The 22,711-nt window shown below is 43.9% G+C and overlaps 1 protein-coding gene across 4 annotated transcripts in view; it reads right to left on the bottom strand.

Moving 5' to 3' along the window:
* Positions 1-22,711, bottom strand: part of CERKL (CERK like autophagy regulator) — a 1,041,140-nt gene that overhangs the window by 531,374 nt on the left and 487,055 nt on the right. For 3 of the 4 annotated variants that reach the window (XM_069616081.1, XM_069616080.1, XM_069616082.1), the window contains exon 4: positions 6,970-7,033. The exons of the other annotated variant lie outside the window; for it this stretch is intronic. In XM_069616081.1, coding sequence (XP_069472182.1) covers positions 6,970-7,033 — 64 coding nt within the window. The remainder of the gene's footprint in view (positions 1-6,969; positions 7,034-22,711) is intronic. 4 annotated transcript variants of the gene reach the window in all.

Below are 22,711 nucleotides of genomic sequence, written 5' to 3'. Positions count from 1 at the left end.
ACACCTCCCAGTGAACAAATGGAAATGGTAAGTATACAAAGTACGGAACAACAGTTTAAAATCGAGTGAGAAGCAAGAGAAAAGAGTAAACCGACTGTGTAGAAAAAATGGAGCCAATGAAGAGCAGTTCTCCAATCCGACCTCTATGCAGAAAAATAGAACTGGCGGTTGGGCCACGTGGGCTGTTTACATAGCAAAGCGTATACACATGTTTGCAAAATGGAGGGTTCTTTTATGGTGCTCCGTTTTTCAAATTCTTTTAAAGCTTTATGCAGCATCTTTGGGGCAGCACTCGGGTCGGCAAAATGCAGAATGAAGGAATGGCACATGGATGAAAGAGTAAGGATACCTCCATGGTGAGGAAAGGCAAGCTTGAACAGCAATTTCAAAATAGGTTTCAGGAAACTCTACAAGACAATGCAGGAAACAAAGCTAAACCCAGCTTTCTGCAGCCTCTACTTGTACATAAGAAAGGCCATCACCCATGTGTGCTTATGAGAGACGACCCTTACAAAATGTAAAGGCAAGTTCAGGCATCTTAAAGATGTGGCATTCGAAGAGAACAATATATGTCTATCAAGATTTGGCCCTGATGTAACACGCCCACTAATATAATTTTTACTTTGCTTTCTTTGTATTTAGTTCATAAGAACTTTTACAACATACCAAATTTATTAATTTAAAACATAATAATGTATAACAAAAGATACATATATAAAACAAAATAAAACAACCATTATAACTAATCTATGATATGATAAGGCATTTATAACGCGCCTATACACAAGTGTTTCAAGGCGTGACGAGGCAAGGGAGGGGAACAAAGGGAGGACAGACAGCAATCCTAATAGGCCAGGTGTCATTCAGATCGCGCAAGTGCGTGGGAAGGGGGCAGGGAAACTGCAGAACATGGAAATAGATAATAACAATAAGTAAAATAACGGCCAGCATGTGGCAAGGGTAAGTGCAGACATCAGGTGTCAAGGGCTGGTGGGGGGATTGTAGGGATACAGAAACAGTCCCAAGTGCGGGGGTTGCCAGGCGGGCAGTGCAGGTATGTGACGATGGCGGGGGAGGGACCTGGACCCGAGATCAGAGGGTGACCAGGTAGCCAGAGCGGTTTCCGGTTACAGCCGGGAGGTCAGCAGAGGAGAGGAGGAGAACAGGCAGAAGCAAAGAGAAAGGTTTTGAGGAGCTTCCGGAACCGGAGATGGTTCTCCTCAAGTTTAAGGGAGGCACCGGCCGAAGAAAGATCTACCACCAACTCATTGCTTGGAGAAGCGACTGACCCTGAGGGAGTTGGAGGTGGATGAGCGAAGAGCTCGAGAAGGAAGATATTTAGGAATAGAGAGTTGAAGGTATTGAGGCCCCAAGCCCCAGAAGGCCTTGTGGACGATGCAGAGGGTTTTGAACTTAATCCTCGCAGCCACTGGGAGCCAGTGCAGTAATTTCAGTCCTGGAGAGATACGATCCCTGGGATTGAGGCCAAGGACAAGTCTTGCAGTCCTGTTCTGGATGAGTTGTAGAGGGCGGAGAGTAGAGGCAGGCAGATTTAGAAAGAGGATGTTGCAATAGTCCAGCCTAGAGAGAACCAGAGCTCTGGAGACAGTGAGCTTCTGGGGAAAGGAGAGGAAAGGAAGAATACCTCTGAGGAGGTGCAGCTGGTAGTGCGAGTTCTTGGAGACGTCAGCGATGTGAGGCGAGAAGGAGAGTGTGGAGTCGAAGAGGACACCAAGGTTTTTAGCCTTGCAGGTGGGAGCAGGAAGAGGGCCAAGAGAGGCCGGCTAGAGAGCTACAGGAAAGGAGGGAGCGGGTGTGCCGATGAGGAGAATCTCGGTCTTACTGGCATTTAGGCAGAGGTCATTGGCGGCACACCACTCCTGGATAGCAGACAGACAGTCAAAGATGAGGGAAGGAGAGGAGGAGGCCGGGGGTAGCCTGAAAATGAGCTGGGTGTCATCCGCATAGGACTGCAAGTTGGGGTAGGTCAGACTTCCTTAATTCAAGGTCATTAATTGCATCAAGGCTAGGTACAATAGGACCCCAGAGCCGATAAAGTGCTAGATGCATAGATTTGGTGTCCTGTTTAAGCAATAACACCAAAATTCGCTAGATTTGATATTACCGTAGTCAAACATGTGAACCCAAAATAGTCATGTATAGCATCCACAATCACACGAGGCTGCAAACAAGTAGGCCCTGCATGTAAGTGTGTCTACTGTTGAAAGAAACCGAACCTTAACGAAATCACTGTTAACCCAGGCTGAGGGGCAAGAGATGCAAGGCCTACCCTTGCCAGAAGATTAAGAAGAAACAACAAGTCAGGAATTTGAAAGCAGCATAAAGAGATGCTAACCTAACGAAAGGTGAGGTACCTGCAAGAATATTGCAACAAAAAAAAAACGACATTAAGGGAGAGATGGAAAACGTTCAAGACCACACATTAATCCACTTGGCTTATTTCATCATCGCTGAAAGGAGGGGAAAAACGAACAGCTGCACAACCAAGAAACAAGTCCTGTGGTCTTATTGAATAAAAAGGTCAAAGACTGCAAGTCGGTACATTCCATTTGCAACGCTTTGGAAACATTTCACAGATGATGGTCGGGCAGAGGAGCAACATCTCTTATTTTTTACCGCATGTGGTATACGTGGAAACATTTGTGAGGTAGTAAGTAGGGTGGTTAAATAGGGCAACGTGGAACCTTGGTCAAAACGTATATAAAAAAAGGTTTTGCAGTTGGAAAAAGAAGAAAGGACTGTCAGAGGGCACGTCTTTTCAAAATAAAGCACAAAATAGCAAATGAAGGCTGAAATCAGAGACAAGGGTGCACAAGCATCCCTTCCGTGCACAGACATCCCCAAGTTGCACAAACATCCCTTCAGTGTTTGGTGTATATGAGAGCAAAGTGACGTTATCATAAGAGACCCGATTAAAAATGTAGAAACACTCAGCTTATCAACTACAGTACTTTTCTTTCTAATCAAAAAAGAGGGTTGGAAATAGCACTCACGACAATAATGCCGTAATGTCAATACCGAAGCTGCCAAGAAAAGCTTCATGTGCAATATAAACCAGGTTATGACCTCTTATCTCAACAGCCATACCAACATTTTCTCACCACCCAAACTGGTTAAGGCCATTTAACACCCAAAAAATACTTTGACTCACTTAAAACTCTCTTTCCAGACAGGCACACCTTCCCCTCTGGCTTCAGAGGAATGTGCAAGGTGGAGTCAAAGTGGTAAGAAAGACTGCATAGCCTTCACCGTCATACAAACTAAGGGGCTCTGCAATAACCCATAATTAATCTTCATCCATGGAATAAAGAAAAACAAAGATGAACACCCTCTCCCGCCTAACATAGCCAGACCTCTTTTCTTCAATTTTACTGCCTGACCAAACCACTACTGCTGTGCCAATGAGGTAACCACAGACATGCTACGACTGGCGCAAGAAGCAGGGCACCCCTGTGCATTGGCCATTGCAGCCTCTCAAATCGATGTACTGATTTCCTGTCAAACTCACTGAACTCACCACAGCCTCAAGTATACAGCATCTGTATCTAGCACATTCAAAAACGCATTGATCACACCAGTACTGAATAACAATAATGCATGGATCCCAAGTACCCTAAAAAATCGCTGTACCATCGTTGCTCTGGCAAGTTACGTCACTAAACGAGATGGTCACCCTTTGGGCTCAAAAGCAAATGGAGACAACTCTCTCTTAAATGAGGACCACCAAGAAAGATTCTCATCTCCACCAGAACAATAAATGGGCCTTAGAATCCAACACCAATGCCACAACTGACAGCACACTACATGTCCCATCTAGCAAAACCACCACTTCCACTGCAACTTTCAAGACACTCACTATATAAGACCTCAAATACACCCTAGCATACCTCAAAGCCACATTCTCGATGGACAACATCCTCCATACCTCCATACTCACGACCCTTCCAACTGAAGCACTCCTCCCTTACCCGACAAATAACAGCTACCTCACTAAAGGCACCTTTCCCTCAACATGTAAAACTGGCCAAATCCTCTTGCTTCTCAGGAAACCAACACTGCACCCTGACAATCTCAGCAACTACCACCCCATCACCCATCCTCCCTTTCTGGGTAATATCCTTGGGAAAGCAGTAGTCAAGCATGTCCTCAAACACATCAAAGCCAACAACCTCCTTCAGTCCTACCAATCTGGCTTCAGACACAGATTCATCTTGGAAACAACTACCATTAAGGTGATCGACAATGCCCTTAACATCCTTGATGATGCCCATCCTTGCCCTCCTGGTTCCCCTTGACCTCATCAGCTTTCAACACAGTAAACCACCAGACATTCACTGACATGTTACATAACCGCATGGAGCTCAGTGAGATCATCCTCATCTGGTTCAAATACTACCTTGCTAACCACCATCAATTTGTCCATATGGATTCTTCCGGATCACCAACTCTACCTATAAGCTGATGAATCCTGCAAGGACCCATCCTCTCCTCAGTGATCTTCAACCTTTACATGGAACCAATCGGAACCCATATGGGTATGCACAACATCAACATCTACCAATATGCAGATAACAAGCAGCCCTACCTCAAGATATCCTCAAAGACATCTATAGGCTCAAGGCTCACCACACATCCATCAAGATCTGGATTTTTAGAGCTTACCTGAAGCTCAACCCCTTCAAGACTGAATTCCTACTAATGACCAACATAACCAAACATCTAGATATCCAATCCTGGCTCTCTGCTATGAACTTCGAGGGCTTCACACGCCAGCTTGCCATCTGTGCCAAGTCCCCTGGGTTTGACATCAATAGACACCTTCCCTTCAAGCAAGGAATACACAATGAACTTGGTAACACCTTTCTCTCCTGTGAAAAATGAAGCCCTTCAACCCAGAAAACAACTTCTGATCTAGTGTCCAAGCATTGGTCCTCTCCCACCTACATGTTGGCAATGCCAGTGTAAAAGGCCTTCCAGAGATGTGTGTTACATGTTGCGGCACGACTCAAAGGTCTCTGCATATTCACCCTCATCACCCGACCTTCATCAAACACGCCTTTCACTCCCCACCTAACCCGAGACTGGGTGAACTGCTCCCGCCTCTTTCCTCCCCTGGTTGCTTGTAGATCCCTTACTGCAAACTTGCCACTCTTCCTCTCCGCATGGTTAGCTCCCCCTCCCTTGCATCTCTGCTTGCCGCAGTGTGTCCTTCCCCCTATAACTTGTCAAGCAGACTATTACTTCCTGTAGCTAGGTCTGTGCTCAATAAATACCCTACTAACCATAATAATAATGATATAATACTAGTATGGGGTAATACCCAGTAACCAGCTAACATCAGCAACTTAGATGTGCTGTCCTGCGCAACCTCTCAGCCCCTTCAATAGAATTGACTATCCCATCCTTCTATACAGACTATAGTCACTTGCAGGTATCTCTGTCAAGGATGTGAAGTGGTACGCCTCTTTCCAAAGACTAAGAATTAATTTTGCCACCCAAACCCTGTGATCATTAATTACACAGGGCTCACCTGTCTGCCCAGTATTATTTAACATTTACATCAGACCACAGAGTTCATCTCCTCTGCTATTCCCACATTAGCATACAGATTCACCTGCATGTCTCCTGGAAAATTACCAATTCACAAGTTGGAGGACATTGTGCCTCATTACGAGTTAGGAGGTAAGTGATAAAATTGGCGGTAACTGAGTTACCACCAATTTAACCACTACACCAAATTATGAGGTTGGGTCTTGAGTGGAGGATTTACATCCATGAAAACCCTGCAGGGAAATCTTCCCACTCAACGTCGAAAAAAAAGCCCCATTGGACCCAAAATAAATGGGAATTACACTGACACCACCACTTGTAATCAGGCGGAATTCTGCCTGACCAAGTGGCGGTAACAGTAAATCATCAGGGCGAATTTTTAACAGATTACCACCAAATTACCGCCACACTCGTAATGAGGCTCATGGAATTATGGCTGAGCACCAGCAGTCTTAAATTAAACTGGGAGAATACAATACCTGATAATGGGGACCAAACCACTTGCTTGTTTCAACACATTGACACACTCTGACAAATCTCCTGCCTTCTTTGGGACAAAACACCTATCTAGGCTAAAGGAAGGAACTCTCTGCCTGCTCGCCCATTGGAGCACTGTAACGCTAATGCTATGGTTTCAAGGTCCATTATTTACAATATAAAATGATTTACTGCAGAAGTGTAATTATGTTCATCACCTCCAATGTGCATATACTCACCTCTTTACATGGCCTTTTTACTTTTACCAGATTAACTGCCTGGTTTGTTAATCATATGAGACTCATAATGCCAAGGTAATATTTACCAACATCAACAAACCTGTTCTGTAGTTGCATTAATTCTAATTTCTATCGGCTACATTTATCTGCCATACTCTGATAACCTACCTTCTTTAAGTGCTTGATTCAATGGTGACACTTGGAACATTGACAGAGTTGTAACTGTGTGCCATTTCTGCAATTACTCATGTTCTCACTCTAGCATTAGAACATTAAAAGGGCTTGCATACACAGCACAGTGACATGTAACTTGCAGAGTGCAAAAACGAACAACATCATGGTAGGCAATTGGGTGTGGTTCAAAGTCTTGTCAGAAGAGGACATTTTTGATCTTCAGGCAGAATTTCTCTGAGGCATTAAGATTATCTGTATAACTTCGTGCTTACGTCACCCCTAACATGGAAGTTCCTTCCCAGCTATGGTTGTGCTCCTTTAAATAGTCCCAACAGCGTGTGCCTTTCGGTCCTGACTTAACTGCAGCAATTACAGTAACAATGACCTCTGAAAAAACAGTTGCACAAGGAGGAAAAATGGGGTACTGATGCAAGCCGCCTGTCAACCGATTTGTACATTATCGTCATGGTGGTTGAAACAACATGAAAAAGAAATAAATTCAACATACCCATCAAAGTCTTGGTGATTGAATTCTTTTAATAAACAAAGAGCATGTCCTTCATAATTGGTTACTAGAGAAGAAAAATATAATTGCAATATGAAAATACTTTAAGTGTTTATTTTGGCACACTAACAGTGAATAAGAGGGAAGATTTAAAAAAAACAACAGTTACACTTCAATGCTTTCATTTTAATCCAAAGGCAAGGTAAATTGCATATGATTAGACTGCATTAGTCATTTACTTCTTTATTTTTTTTTTTAAAGTGAAAGATCATGAAATGAAAGGTATTAGAATTGCCCAAACAGGTGTATCTTACAATGGCATTGACAGAGTTATCTAATTTTTGCTAGACAATTATAATGCTTTTCATTTCAAGAAAAAGTACAAATTGATACTTAAATGAGGCTCATCCCCGATGTCTATTTTTCAAAACACAAAATCTCTTCTTCCTGTATTACAACTTCATCCCTTTTTCGCCTTATGTTATGTTATGCATGCCGCCTCCTGTCATTTGTTATGGCTTGTAGAACTGCAGGTTGAATGGCCCTTCGTCAGACTGTAGTCTGCACAAACATGAGAAAAGGAGCATTTCCTTGCATACAACAGAATGGTAATGTAAGCAACTGTTCGACTTAATAGCAGAGATGACTAGTCTAGAGACATAAGAAGCCGAAGTGTGAATAGGGTTGAAGTGCAGTGTGGAGTGCTATATAAGAGGCAATGGGCCTCATCACAAGTTGGGCCGTATCCCGGCTGTGATAGCGCCCAACTTTACTTGCGTTTGCGCCCACCCGTCTGGCGGTTTTGCCGCCGGATCCCAGGTTGGACACTAAGTTACTCCCCATACCCCACTGGGTCCATTGGACCCAATGTGGAATTTTTGCAGCAATTAACCCATGGTAATACTGCCATCGGTAATTTCACCACAAATGGGAATTTTTTTGGCATGTTTATCCCCAGCTCTGAGCTGGGGGTAAACATGCCAGACTCGAGATTGGGCAGAGTGGTAAATGTGGCTGTAAAACCGGTACCTCTGTATTTAAGGGCTACCACCCAACTCGTGTTGAGGCCCAATGTGACAGCTGGAACAAATTGTTTCGTGGGACTCAGCGGTATTCTATGGAGTGCAGCGCTATGGGTGGAAATAACCAATATAAATCAATGCATCAACCCCAGTTAAGAGCTGGCTCTGCTATACGTTACATGCAGAACACATACACAATGAATGATATGCGGTGACACTCAAATTACACACACAATATTTAAAGCAGGGTTGTCCAACATGCGGCCCAAGCCAATTTATGTAGCCCTCGAAGCCCAAGAGCACAGACAAAGCATTTGGGTTACTTGTGTACGTTTTGTATTTATTTTATACGAAGCAAGCGTTGTGGCTGCAGTTTCAGGGTAGGAATTGTAGTCCACACACATTACGATTTCCATTGGCTGAGAGACAGTCAATGGAAATACTGTTACCAAGCAAGGCACGTTGTAGTGGAAATAAATAAAATAAATAACTGCCTTGCATGTTAACAGTATTTGCATTGGCTGTTTCTCAGCCAATGGAAATCATAATCACATAATGTGTGTGGGTGGAGTGACGGGCACACAGCACCACCTTCACACATTTGCTTTGCAGAGCCCAGGGCTGAGCCTGCGTGAGCCAGCAGCTCAGCCCATCCCAGGTTCACATTGCTACGTGCGGTGCACACCGAGGCCTAGTTCTCCTTGTATCCAGCAGTGGGAAGTACTGCCTGCCATATTTTCCGACGTATGTTTGCGGCATGCAGTGCGTTTGAGCCTCTGAGATACTGCTCGCCAGATACACCGAAACACAAGTATCTGGCCAGCAGTATCTCAGAGGCTCAAAAGCAGCGTGGGCTGCCTTAATGTTTCAACATTCCGCCTCTGGAGGGAGGGTACAATTTGCATCACTTTTTGAAAAACCTCCCCCTTGGGTACTGTTCAAATTGCGTCACAAAAGGAATTAATTCCCACATGATTTTACTGCATGTGGGAATTAATTCCTTGCCAAAATGGCTAGGCAACACAATCACGCCATCCACACCCGGAAAAGCAGCACAGCGGGTAAAATGCCTAGGACTCTATCCAGTTTTTGTTTTTGCAACTGACAAGTGCTAACCTGGACGAGGCAAAACAGCCCTTGGGAGGTGTCTATGTCCCTGTCGGAGGAAGGCCACCTGCGGGAGTGAATTTTCAGAGCGCCTAACACCGTAGCCCACCAGATCCAATGCACTGTGGGCTTTAAGCAGACACCATGAGGTCAATTCCTCCCCGGTTCCTACAACATGGCCCTCAGCTCAGCTGGAGTGATCCGATTACCGGCGCACCGGCCACCCCTGGGCGCTGAGAGAGAAGGGCACCTGGCCATGTCTAGTTCTTCATACTTTAAGATTGTGCTCACATTGCGTTTCTTCAATTAGGTTCACCTTTGGGTGATCGCTTTTCCCCATTTTATCTGTTGAATGGATTATGCTTCTTCCATTAGCACAGAAGTAATTAATGTGTATTATAGAGATACGCTGCCATATGTATTAGGCACACTGCACAAGCAGCATCAATCATTACCACAGAAGTAATTAATGTGTATTAGAGAGATAAGCTGCCATATGTATTGGGCACACTCCACAGGCAGCATCAATCATTACCACAGAAGTAATTAATGTGTATTAGAGAGATAAGCTGCCATATGTATTGGGCACAATGCACAGGCAGCATCACTCATTTACACAGAAGTAATGAATGTGTATTACAGAGATAAGCTGCATATGTATTGGGCACAACACTGCACAGGTAGTATCAATCATTAAGACAGAAGTCATTAATGTGTATTACAGAGGTAAGCTGGCATATGTATTGGGCACACTGCACATGCTCAGGCAGCATCAATCATGCTTTGTAATGGACAATGTTGGTCTAAATTGGGAACAGCCAGGATAAACGTGTTACTACAGAGGCATATTTTGGGCACAACCAGCATGACCATGTGTTACATCAGTGACAGTGCTGTCTTACACTGTGGACACATAGATAATAAAAATGTTTTGTGTTGTAAAATGTTCTTGTCTGCTGTTGGTGACATGGAATTTTCATGTTCCCCTTTACAACCGATTTAAAAAAGTATGGCTTTTTGGTCAGTTTTTCTGCTGTAAAATGCACCATTTCAACCCCATATTTGTAAAAAAATTCTTGGAGGAGGAACCCCCCCCCCAAAAAACTCTCCCTAGATCCTTATAGCTCCCTCGCTACACTGTGGGCTTTACAGCAGACACCATGAGGTCAATTCCCTCCCCGGTTCCTACAACATGGCCCTCAGCTCAGCTGGAGTGATCCGATTACCGGCGCACCGGCCACCCCTGGGCGCTGAGAGAGAAGGGCACCTGGCCATGTCTAGTTCTTCATACTTTAAAACTGTGCTCACATTGCATTTCTTCAATTAGGTTCACCTTTGGGTGATCGCTTTTCCCCATTTTATCTGTTGAATTGGATTATGCTTCTTCCATTAGCACAGAAGTAATTAATGTGTATTATAGAGATACGCTGCCATATGTTTTGGGCACACTGCACAGGCAGCTTCAATCATTACCACAGAAGTAATTAATGTGTATTAGAGAGATAAGCTGCCATATGTATTGGGCACACTCCACAGGCAGCATCACTCATTACCACAGAAGTAATTAATGTGTATTAGAGAGATAAGCTGCCATATGTATTGGGCACACTCCACAGGCAGCATCAATCATTACCACAGAAGTAATAAATGTGTATTAGAGAGATAAACTGCCATATGTATTAGGCACAATGCACAGGCAGCATCAATCATTAACACAGAAGTAATGAATGTGTATTACAGAGATAAGCTGCCATATGTATTGGGCACACTCCACAGGCAGCATCAATCATTAACACAGAAGTAATGAATGTGCATTGCAGAGATAATCTGCCATATGTATTGGGCACACTGCACAGGCAGCATCACTCATTTACACAGAAGTAATGAATGTGTATTACAGAGATAAGCTGCATATGTATTGGGCACAACACTGCACAGGTAGTATCAATCATTAAGACAGAAGTCATTAATGTGTATTACAGAGGTAAGCTGGCATATGTATTGGGCACACTGCACATGCTCAGGCAGCATCAATCATGCTTTGTAACGGACAATGTTGGCCTAAATTGGGAACAGCCAGGATAAACGTGTTACTACATAAGCATATTTTGGGCACAACCAGCATGACAATGTGTTAAATCAGTGACAGTGCTGTTTTACACTGTGGACAAATAGATAATAAAAATGTGTTGTGTTGTAAAATGTTCTTGTCTGCTGTTGGTGACATGGAATTTTCATGTTCCCTTTTACAACCGATTTAAAAAAGTATGGCTTTTTGGTCAGTTTTTCTGCTGTAAAATGCACCATTTCAACCCCATATTTGTAAAAAAATTCTTGGAGGAGGAACCCCCCCCCCCAAAACTCTCCCTAGATCCTTATAGCTCCCTTGCTACGCTTGGTTGCCCCACTATTTCAGGAAAATATTAACACATACACACTGAAAGAAATCACAAGCAACTGACCTCGGATCATTTGATGGAGGGCCTCCCTTATATACTCACTACCCCTGACACCAAAAGCCATCTTTGGGACTGCATGGCGCATCACTGCCTGTGATGCTATTGTGTCAAAGGTCACACAATATTGCTTTTTAATATACTTCTTTGTGTGAGGTTGTTGACTTTTGGCTCGCCGGCCCACAGTGTGACAAAATGTTAATGCTTCGGCCCCACATTCAAAAAGGTTGGACAAGCCCGATTTAAAGTATGTAGGAGACACAGTCAAAGTATGTACACTTGTCAGGTCACATTGGAGAATGACCAAAAATATAGGACACCTAAAGGCTATGCAACTGATATACATTATGTGTGTGTAAAGAACAACATATGGTATTCAATATAGTACAGTGCTTTAACTGTGGGGTTCAAACGCAACCCCCAGAAAAAAAAGGAAACTGGATTTGGCTGGCTGAGGCCTAAATGTGCAGAAAATTCAATGCTCACTGTGTGCTGGCAGACCAAAAGGCCAGCATGAAAATGTCAACACTGCTAACTACGCCAATGGTGTGTCAGAAACATGAAGAATGAAAGGAAGTGTGCCATATGTGTGAATGACAAATAACTAAAATCAGAGGCCTACGTTTCATTACATTATGGATAAATGAAAGGCACTTTTCACAAAAAGAAAGCTGCAAACGGAAGAATATAGACAATTGCAGCTGGGATTGAAAGGAAGTATTTACCAGTGCAACTCCAGCGTCTGTGCCAGTTTAATCTAAAGTATAATTTAAAGATGGGCATTGATGGGCTGATGCGAGATATTAAAAAAAGGCCTTGTGTGAAGAAATAGTGACATTTAAAAGTAGGGGTTTTCTGTGCATGAAGAATAGCTGTGCTTAGCTCAGATTTTTCTACAGAAACAGGTGTTAGCCTATTAGACATTTTACCCTACCCCCCAATCAGAGGCCAGGCTAAAAGTTCTGCTCAGCCCTCTATCTGAAAGTCAATCTCGTTGCAGCAACAGTAGTGACCAGGAAGGAATTTATGGTGGGGTGGGGCCAGCAACTGGGTAAATAAAGGCAGCCCTTGGATTTAAAACTTAAATTCGTGGTCCCGCTCCCAGAGCTAATGACATTTGATGGACACCAGAAGATACTTTATGAGTCAGAGGTGGAGTTGTCTTTATCTGCATCAGAAGATGAGCAGACCCAGGGTCCGGCCATTGACCTTGCAAGAATGTTAATGGATTTTCACCAGGCCAAACCCAGAACAAAAGGAAGCAGATGGCCGAATCACATGTTCAGTAGGAAGAAAAGAAATGTAATGTGAAAATGAAAGAAAAATCAGCATGTCAATAATTGCCAAAGACTCATACTTTGTTAATTTTCTCAGGAACTAGAAATTGCCCAATAATGGTACAAATAAAATTGGAAAGCTTATGAGAAGACTGTTCTGTTGTCACCACTTCCCTAAACCCAGGCAACAACGTAGAATGTGTTTCTAGCTTCGCAGAAAAGGTAATGAAGCAGAGATTCAGGGAAATGATAGCTTATTAAATTAGATATCGGAAATTTTGTGTTGATAACTGTTATTATCTTTGAGGAGTTCACGAAAAACCATTGTTCGAACCTGCAACCTCGTTCCATCATTTAATTAAGCCTGGCATGATAAGAAGACAAAAATATATATATTGTTAGGTATATTTAGAAATTAGAGAAAGTTGTCATGTTGCAGTTTTTACGTGCAAAACTGAAATGTGTGGAAATGTAAATTGAAGGGGTTGAACTGATCCCTCCCCGAGTTCGGGCTTGGTAACTGTAGGGACAAATCAAAGAAAAGGGGCAATGCCTGGGTTAAGGGGATGGAGAATAGTTGTCCAATCCCAATTAAGAGCCAGTGAGCTGGCAGCTCTTAATTTAGACAGTTTTGTGGGAGTGGTGAAAGATTTATAAGGAGTAGCACAATGGGAATCAGCGAGAGCCGTCAAATATCATCTGAGTTGGAACTGCTAACAAAATTGTTGGAGCAAACTGTCATGATCACATCCCAGATTCATAGTCCTGAGTCAAGAATCAAGGACAGGAGGGATTCATTACAGAGATCAGTAGGTCTGAGGTGGGTGTTAGCTTGGCACACCTGGCATGCACACAATACACAGCAATGAATAATCATAGACTCCCATAGGAAAACAATAGTTTCCAAATACCCAAAAGATGGCCGCCCAGGGGATCGGAGACAAAGCAGCAGCAATAATCTAGACACTGACATTGTGGACTACTTAAGTCCCGCCCCTGCAGTAACGCGCACTTTGCGTTTGATCCGCTGACAGCGGTGTAACGCTACCAGTGCCTCAGCTCACAGAACCTGTGAAAACCAAAGAAAAGTAATATCAATAGTTTGAAGAATTTACAGAATATCTATCGACCACAGACAAGAGTTACCTGACCTCAGTTTTCCTTCGTCGCAGCTTTCCAGTTAAAGAATTTCCTTTCATCACAGTTCCTCTTCAGTCAGCGGCCTTGCTCACAACCGCATCATCTTCCGAGGGTTAACTCTGTATTGCAAAGTCCTGCAAACAAAGATACATAATTAAAACATGAACATTACCAGTAAGGAGAAAAGATCATTTCTAAAGCATACGTACCTGAAGCTCCACAGAGTTGATTTTCCTCACAGTTTTAACCGTTCTTTGAAGTAGAAGGTTGTAGCGTTTTTTTCTGTCAAGATGAATTTACGGTAGTTTAGCGCTCTCTCTTCATGACTACGCGCACAAACATTCTTCAGGCAAAATTAATTCCTATGCTACAGTAACCTCTTCATTTACTGTGCGCTTCATTTTGGAAGTAAGCGCTCCAACTCTCATTGTGAAAAGGTGTTAACATTATTTTCCTTATACTACGAACTTCAGTTGAAGCCTTCTTTCTTCAAGAATCTAAGAAAGAAGAAATATTTAGTTAGCACGAGGGATCTCTCCAACTTAGAAAGAATGTTCATTTTCACAGAAAAAAACAAACAACAGCTTGCTCAATGGTTCATTCAAGAGACTCATGAACTTTTAAAAGACATTTACCTCAGAGTCTTCCTGCGTCTACGCCATCCAGACATCAGAGCCATTACTCCTATGCACCCCTGTATGATAGCAGAATGGAGAGCTATCAAAACATAACACACATGTGAGGATATTTTGGGTCTCAGTTTTAGGGAGAAGGTAGACATAGAATCCTTACAGTCATCATTTCCACTAATTTTATAGCAGCTCCTTTCTTGTTGTATTTCTTTCCCGACAGAAAAGGAATACCAAAGCTCATGTTAGCAGACCAAAAGGGGGTCGGAAGTCATTACGCTTATGTGGAGTTCAGGTAAGTGTTACAGAACACGAAGCTATCCTTAAAAAATACTCTGCCTGAGCGTAATGGAAACCCCAGGTATAGACAATTTGTCCCAGCTCTTGGGGGCATTATGGGCAGATGTTCATGCAGCAAGGTCCGAGACAAATTCCTTGAGGAAGGAATTAGTGGTTAATAGGGAATGCACTGATGAATTAGGTCACCAATTGTTACAAACCCAGGCAGGATAGGCGCCACTTCCTGGTACTCTTCCACCAACTCAAGGTTCCCCTTCAAGTCCTCCTCTTCAGGTGATTTTACCAGGAAAAATTCCATTAGCCCCCCAGAACAATTTATGGGGGATCCGAAGCACTTTGCAGTTATCAATCAATGTAACTTGCATTTCTTTTGTAGACCCAGGGTCATTCCCTCAGATCAGTCCAAGGTGGCATTTGTGTTATCCTATTTGGGTGGACATGCTGCTGATTGGTCCATTCCATTGGTCAAACGAGATCACCCTCTATTAAGAAATTTCCCTGGCTTTCAACAAGAATTGCCTCTTTGCCCGTCAGATCTTTGCCCGTCACTCACAGGGACAAGCCCTGGATAATAAGTTGCTCTCTCTACGCCAAGGTGGTCAAGAATTTCTGGAATATGTAGCTTCTTTCAATCGACTCGTAGCAGAAACCAATTGGCTGAAAGAAAAAAGGACAACAATCTTTTATCGAGGTTTACGCGCAGAACTCAGACATTTTGGCTCAAGTTGTGAACACCCCTACAGATTGTTCTGAATTCAAAGATCACGCTATCCAACTGGATCATAGGTTGCAAGATAGAAGAACAGACCATTCCAGATCAGAAAATAGATCATTCTATGTCTGTCCAAAAGACAGTGGTAATCGTCAAGTTCCTGAAAACCATCCAGAATCAATGCAATTGGGAGGTGTTGGGGGCCCCATTTCAAGGGAAGGAAGAGAAAAGAGAACAGACAACAGCTGGTAATCACCTTCGTAACTGTCCGGTAAAACCTCCCTGGAAACCTGTGGGGGCCTTGGACAAGGCAGAAAAAGGCAAAAAGGGCGCAAAGAAGGAAGAATTGTCAGAAAACTCCAGCGCCCGACAAGTTTAGAGGTCGGCTTGTTGAGCCAAAAAGAGGAATTTCAGATCTCTCGTTTCGTTGTGCCCAATATCCTAAGTAGTGACCTTCAACCTTCCCAGATACATGCTCTAGAAGCATATGTGGACAGTGGTGCAATTGGAAACTACATGGATTATGAACTTGCAGGCAAAATGGGTATTGCTGTGAACCAAAAGTCTGTGGTGGAGAATGTCACAGCAATAGATGGTTTGTTTGATTGTTTGTTTGTTTAATCATTTATAATGCAGTCCAGACCCAGGGGTATCAGGGCGCAGCAGTTAAAGGATATGCAAAGCTTAGGTACAGAGGTTACAGAGTGTAAAACAGAGTTGGTACAGATACCTAAAAAGATAAATTCAGATTATGTACAATCTATATACAACAATGAATACAGCAAGGAGAATATGTACAATCTATATACAGAGTCTAGTTCAAGTAGATGTGGTACGGGAGTGAAGTCAAGCATGAACAGGTATTATTGATCAGTAGATTTAAGCCAATTAATGTAATTGAATCTGAAATTCGGGTAGAGCTAGTCTGCTCTGATGGAGGTTGGCAAGGAGTTCCAAAGTTGGGCCGCTTTAAAGGGGAAGCTGCAGCCACAACTTTAGAAAGCTTGAATCTTGGGATGGTGAGGCAGTTGGTGTTGGATAGTCTTGTGGGTCTAGTGGATGTTCTCCTATGGAATCTATCCGTAAGGTAGCTGGGGCGGCATTGTTCAGTGCTTTGTAGGTAAGCGATGCCGTTTTAAGCTGGATTTTGTTGTGGGTTGAGAGCCAGTTATTATGGCGCCTAATCACAGATATGTGTGAGCTTCTTGCCACACCGAGTGCTGCTCTTAAGGCGTTGTTTTGGAGGATTTGTAATCTCTGGATGATTGATTTATTTGCGGCAATGTATAGGGCGTTGCAATAGTCCAGCCTAGAGAGTATGAGGGATCTGGCTAGGATCATGCAATTGTCATCAGATAGGAATGGTTTGCCAGTTCTGATGAGCTTACAAGTGTAAGCAGTGGCGGAGGCCATGGAATTCACTTGTTTGGTGAAGGAGAGAGTGGAATCAAGGTAAATCCCCAAGGTCTTCACCTCCTTGGCCACCTTGATGAGGTTGCCGTCAATTGTGAAGGATGAGTACTCCTTGCCTAATTTCTTGAAGTTGGTTGGGGCACCCATGATGATGAGCTCAGTTTTGTCATCACCCAGGCAAAGTTTGTGGGTCGCCATCCATGCCTGAATGATGAGATGCACTCTATTCACCAAGACTGAGTCCTCAACATGATCCCCGGAAAGTGGGAGGAGAACCTGAGTATCATCTTCATAGTTGGTGTAGGTGATACCCAGAAGGTCCAGATCGTCGAAAAGGGGCTTGGTGAATATATTGTATAATGTGGGGGAAACACAGGAGCCCTGGGGTACACCGCACGTGATGGGGATGGGGTCTGCCGCTGCAGAGGGGGAAGAAGACCCTCTTAGTCCTGTCACTCAAGAAAGACTCAATCCATCATGTGGCCTCTTTGCAGAAGTGGGCAGCTGAGTCTAGGTGACTGCATAAGACCTTGTGGTCCACAAGATCAAATTCAGCCGACAGGTCAAGCAATAAGAGGAGGGCTGTTTTCCCTTTGTCTCTTAATTCATCTACCTGTGTCTTCAGGTCGATGAGGGCAGCCTCAGTTCTGTCTTGGGGCCAGAATCCTGATTGTCGCGCTCCTAAACTTTTGTGGGATTCCAAGTATTTTTGCATTTGAAGGTAGGCAACCTTGTCAAGTATTTTTAGCAAGAAAGGTACTGTCGTAATAGGACGGTAGTTGGTGGGTATGAGTGGATCAAGGGTTTGCTTTTTTAGTAGTGGGAGCACCCAGGATTGCTTGAGGTTAGTGGGGATGGTGCCAGAGGCGAATGAGGCATTGATAAGTTTGGAGACAAAGGGGGCCAAATCCCTTGCAGCACCCTTTATGAGCTGGGCTGGGCAGAGGTCGCCCTGGCAATTGGAAGGCTTAAGTGTTAGGATAACTTTTTCTACCTCAAGAGTAATTGTTTTGGTGAAGTTAAAACGGATGATGGAGTCAGGTGGAGTGTCCTTAATGGAAAGGTCAGGGGAAGTGTTATTAGGGAGGGACAGAGAGTTCCATCATGCTCGTTTCAGGGCAATTTTATTTTGGAGGGTAGTGGCTTTATTAAAGACTGCCTGTTATATGTCTGAACACCAAGTTTTATCTTTAGTGCAGATGTCGTGAGTAGGAATAGGAGAATCTAGTTCCTTAAGGATGGTGAATAATTCCTTCATGCTAGAATTGGCGATGGAGATGCGTTTGTTTTAGGAGTTGCGTTTGGCCAGGCAAATTTCCTTTTTATATTGGGATGAAATTTCAGTTAATTTGGTTCTGTTGGCTTCTGAGGGGAGTAATCTCCACAATGTTTCACAGCTCTTCTTTAGTTGTCGTAGTTCTTTTAGTTGTGGGACGAACCACTTGTTTAGGTGAGTGTTGGGCTTGCTAGGTCTAAGTTTGATAGGGGCAATGATGTCGAGTGAAGTTTGCATGATTTTATTGTACTCGATGACAAGTGTTCCTGGATCTAGGTAGTCAGCAAGCGAGTTAAGAGTGGGGAGGATAGCAGGGATCACTTTGTCAACGGTGATGCTCTTTTTGTTTCTTGTAAGGCAGGCTGGGGTGGTGGGGGTAACTGATGGAGGGGCTCTAGATGTAGAGAGTGCAGAAGACAGGAGGAAATGGTCTGTCCAGGGTTGTGGAACAATGGAAGTGATGTGGGCATTGCAGTTATAGTCTGCCACCCAGTCGAGAGTTCTCCCTTTATTATGGGTAGGTTCGCTGACTTTTTGGGATAGGCCAAGTTCGGACAAAAAGTTGGAGGTGGCTGTGGCTTTTTTATCTAATGTGTTGCTGAAGCCCAGGTTAAAGTCACCTAGGAGCAATAGCTGTGAGGTGGTTTTGAGGTCATTGGATAGTAGGGTATAGATGTCCTCCTCAAACGTCCCGATTGGGCCGGGAGGTCTGTAAATTAAGTGAATAGTAAGGGTCTGGGAATTGTCTAGCGGAAGTTTGACTGCAAGGATTTCACAGGAATGGTAAATCTGGGTAGGTTGTCTCTGTCCTGTCTAAGTATTGTATAGCCATCAGGGACTGTAGCCATAGCATAGGTCCTGCCGCATCGTGCAACCATGACTCCGTGATGGCGAGAAAGTCTAGGTTATCTGCCAATATTAAGTCAGAAATGTCTGTAGCATGAGCAACCAAGGACCTGGCGTTTATTAAGGCTCCTTTGAGGGAGTTTGTGGCATTGATAGGAAAGGTCGGTAGGTCTGCTTTCTTGGATTTGTATCCCTTGCGGTACTTGGTTGTGGCGTGAAAACCTGGGCTGGAAATGGTGGGGTTATCTCTAATGGCCTTCTGGCTGATAGAAAGGTTAGTTTTCTTGTTCACCATGGGCATAGATCTGGTGAGGGGTTTGTAAAGTTTGGTTAGTCTGGAACGGAGTCTGAGGTTCCTGGAACCTAGGGTAGAAGGATTACGTGGAAGTAGGCTAAGTGTGGAGTAGCTAATTCGTCCAGAGGTGGGTAGACCTGTCGACATTTTAGTTGTACCAGGGGAGACTTGCACGTCAGTTAGAGCGGGTAGGGCTGGGCACACTAGTAGGTTAAATATAAATAATGTGCTAAGGGAACAAAGGTTATGTACTGTAGTGCACATTATGATAAGGCTTGCAGTTGTGGAAGTATTGGCTGAGTAGACTAAACCAACGCTAGCGTGGATGGGGGAGTGTTGACTAGGTGAGCCTAAGCAAAGACAGTACAGACTATGACAATTTAGCGTATTAGGCTAGTGTAACATTTACATAGGTGGGATCAGTGCCAGGTGGACTAATCCTATATAACTAGCGTGGGTGTCAGCAGTGTAGGCTAGACTCAGTATCTTAATGACCTTAGTCTGACAATACAAATAAAAGAAATGAGCCAAGTGGGCTAACCCAACATTAGCTATGGTGAAAGATCAATAGTCTAGGCAGTTAAACACATGGACAATGGCATCTATTGGTAATACAGCAATCAATGTGCATTTACTCATAGTGAGGCAGTCACAGGTATATAGGCATCGTGATACAATCAGACAGAAAATGCTTATGAGATGACATGCAGCAGCCAATTGCATATAAATGAGCATCGACAGAGCTTATGTACTTACAGTAGTGACAATCTACAGGCATGTAATTGCAGTAAGGCGTATGATGCAGTGGGTAATGTTCGAGAGTGTTCAGATGCTGCATGTATTCTCGGTTAGGAAATTCAACTTCGTTACAAGGTGCCTTTGTTTATCATTGGCGTGAGTTTGTGCTAAAGGGGATTCTCCACGGGTTTGTTATATGCATAGGTGTGTCAAGCCAAAGGCGACGTGCAGTAAGTAAACTCAGCTAAGACGTGGGCCCAGCTGGGCATGACTAGCAGACAGCGGGGACAGTGGGAGCGGGAGAGTTGAGTGGCTGGCTGTGTATCCGAATTGGCAGTGTCATACCTTTCAGATGCCGGGACTCAAGGGGAGTAGGCTACGCCGCGCTCCCATGCGCACAACAGGTGCAGAACAGGGCCTCACAGGCCTTCGCCAATGAAGGTTGGCTTCCGCCTCGCCGGCGAATAGTGTACAATTATGAATGGAGTCTTCTTCTAGCAACGGGATGACGCTCTATGAAAGGGGCCCTTAGGGGACCCTGACGTCTATGGAAACAAGGCGAGTCACCACACACGATAGATACGCCAGACACAAGGTTGTATTCCCAAAGCTAGAGTTTATTGCAAAACAAAAGTCTCAGTTGGCCAACTCAGTCTCATGCCCCGTGATGTGTATCTCTAGACCTCGAGGGACGCAAGAGAGTGAATTACGTACATCAGTTACATATATACATAATGCATATCAAACAATCAGCTATGACATGTTTAACACCCCCCTTTTATTGGGTTTCTTTGAACTTGGTGTGATGATGGACATCTCCAACAATTATGACACCTTCAAACATCTATTCTAGTAACAATTTGCAATTTGTGAGTGCGAAGGCATATTTCAGTTGTTGAATATAACACAGCGCTTCTGTTCTTGGAAGCGAGCTACATACGGGAGGGAAGAGTTGCATTCCGGACCTTGCTATCTATTAGGTGCTATTCGTGTCCTGGGAGCCGACACGCTCTAGCGGGCTCAGCAAAGGGGGGGGGCCGTAAGAAAAGCATAATTCAAGCCTTTAGCTGTATTATTCTAACATATTCTACCATATAACGAGACTGTCTGGCAGCTGCGAAATGATTAAATGCCCTGCAGCTCTGCTTCAAGGCTACATTCGGGAGGGAGCCGGGCATTCTTCCTGGCGCTGCCTACGTTTGTGTTTCAACAAACTCTTGTTATACTCTCGGCCCTGCGGCCTTGTCCTTTTCACATACAGACAACAATGTTTTACAGTCGAGCAGTGTAAGCGGCAAATATACTGCCAAGCAATAGGAACAGAAAGCAATGAGCAATGGTTAGAAAACAAAATGGCGATTCTTGTTACATCAAAATGGTCGTTCATTGGCAAACTCGAAAACCTATATTCTGTCATATCGTGCATGAGACGGTTGGGCCACGGCCACCAAAATGCGTTTGCGGTCACAAAGTAGAGGTATCCATTTTTCTAGACTAACTTCCAGTGGCGGTCATGTTAGGTGCAGGCCGGCAAGGACAATGCGTGCACGTACGGAGGAAACAGGAACAGCTGATCGTATGAGCTGCTTTGCTGAAAAGGCTCAATTCTCACCTGACACCAATAATCAGGGTCTGGTGTGGCAGTAGGTGTTGAGGGGGTGGCAGGGACTCCAATCCAGCGGCCCACTCGCAGGATCACAATGGCTTCTGTCTGGTGCACGAAGGTGGGGCTCCTGCCCTCTCCGTGGCTGGAGGTCGGATAGAGGAAAAACATTCTCTGGAAACCTAGAATGGAATAGAAACCTAGAATGGTACTCAGCTAATATCCGGACCAGTGACGAAGTGTACTAACGTCTGTACACCTTGCTATGCCAGGATGGACATCGAGAAAAGATCTTGTTTGACCTAATAAGTGCTCCGCAGTTCAAGATAATCTTAGGTATTCCATGGTTAGAGAAACATAATCCACAGATTGATTGGCATGCCAGAACCTTAGTATTCACCAATGAATGCAAAAACCCATGTTATTTTCAAGAAAGAGATTCAGGAAACAAGGTCCATGCGGTTTCTTGAGAAAGCCTTGCCCTGGGGCTAATAGGAATTCTACCACCGGAATACCGAGATTTTCAGAAAGTATTTGAAGGAGGACAGGCCAACATGCTGTTCCATCGGCCCTATGACTGTCAAATTGACGTAATTCCAGGATCCAAAACCCAGTGTAGCAGAATGTATGCCTTAACCGAGCAAGAGAATATTCATTTGAAGAACTATCTGGATAAATATGTATCAAATGGATTAATTCAACCATCCAAATATCCTGTAGCCTCTCCTCTGTTCTTCGTACCAAAGAAGGAAGGGGACCTTCGCACTTGCATAGATCATCTTGCATTAAACCAAATCACAGTAAAGAACAGATACCCGCTTCCACTCATTCCAGTGTTAATGGACCAAGTCAAAGATGCAAAATATTTACAAAATTAGATCTTCGGGGAGCCTATCATCTGGTGAGAATTAAAGAAGGAGATGAAAGGAAG

The sequence above is a fragment of the Ambystoma mexicanum genome, chromosome 9 (genome assembly GCF_040938575.1).
Source record: "Ambystoma mexicanum isolate Mex_15411 chromosome 9, UKY_AmexF1_1, whole genome shotgun sequence".
NCBI classification, from domain to species: Eukaryota; Metazoa; Chordata; class Amphibia; order Caudata; family Ambystomatidae; genus Ambystoma; species Ambystoma mexicanum.
The sequence above is the reverse complement of the archived record's forward strand: the minus strand, read 5'-3'. Positions and strand labels throughout refer to the sequence as shown.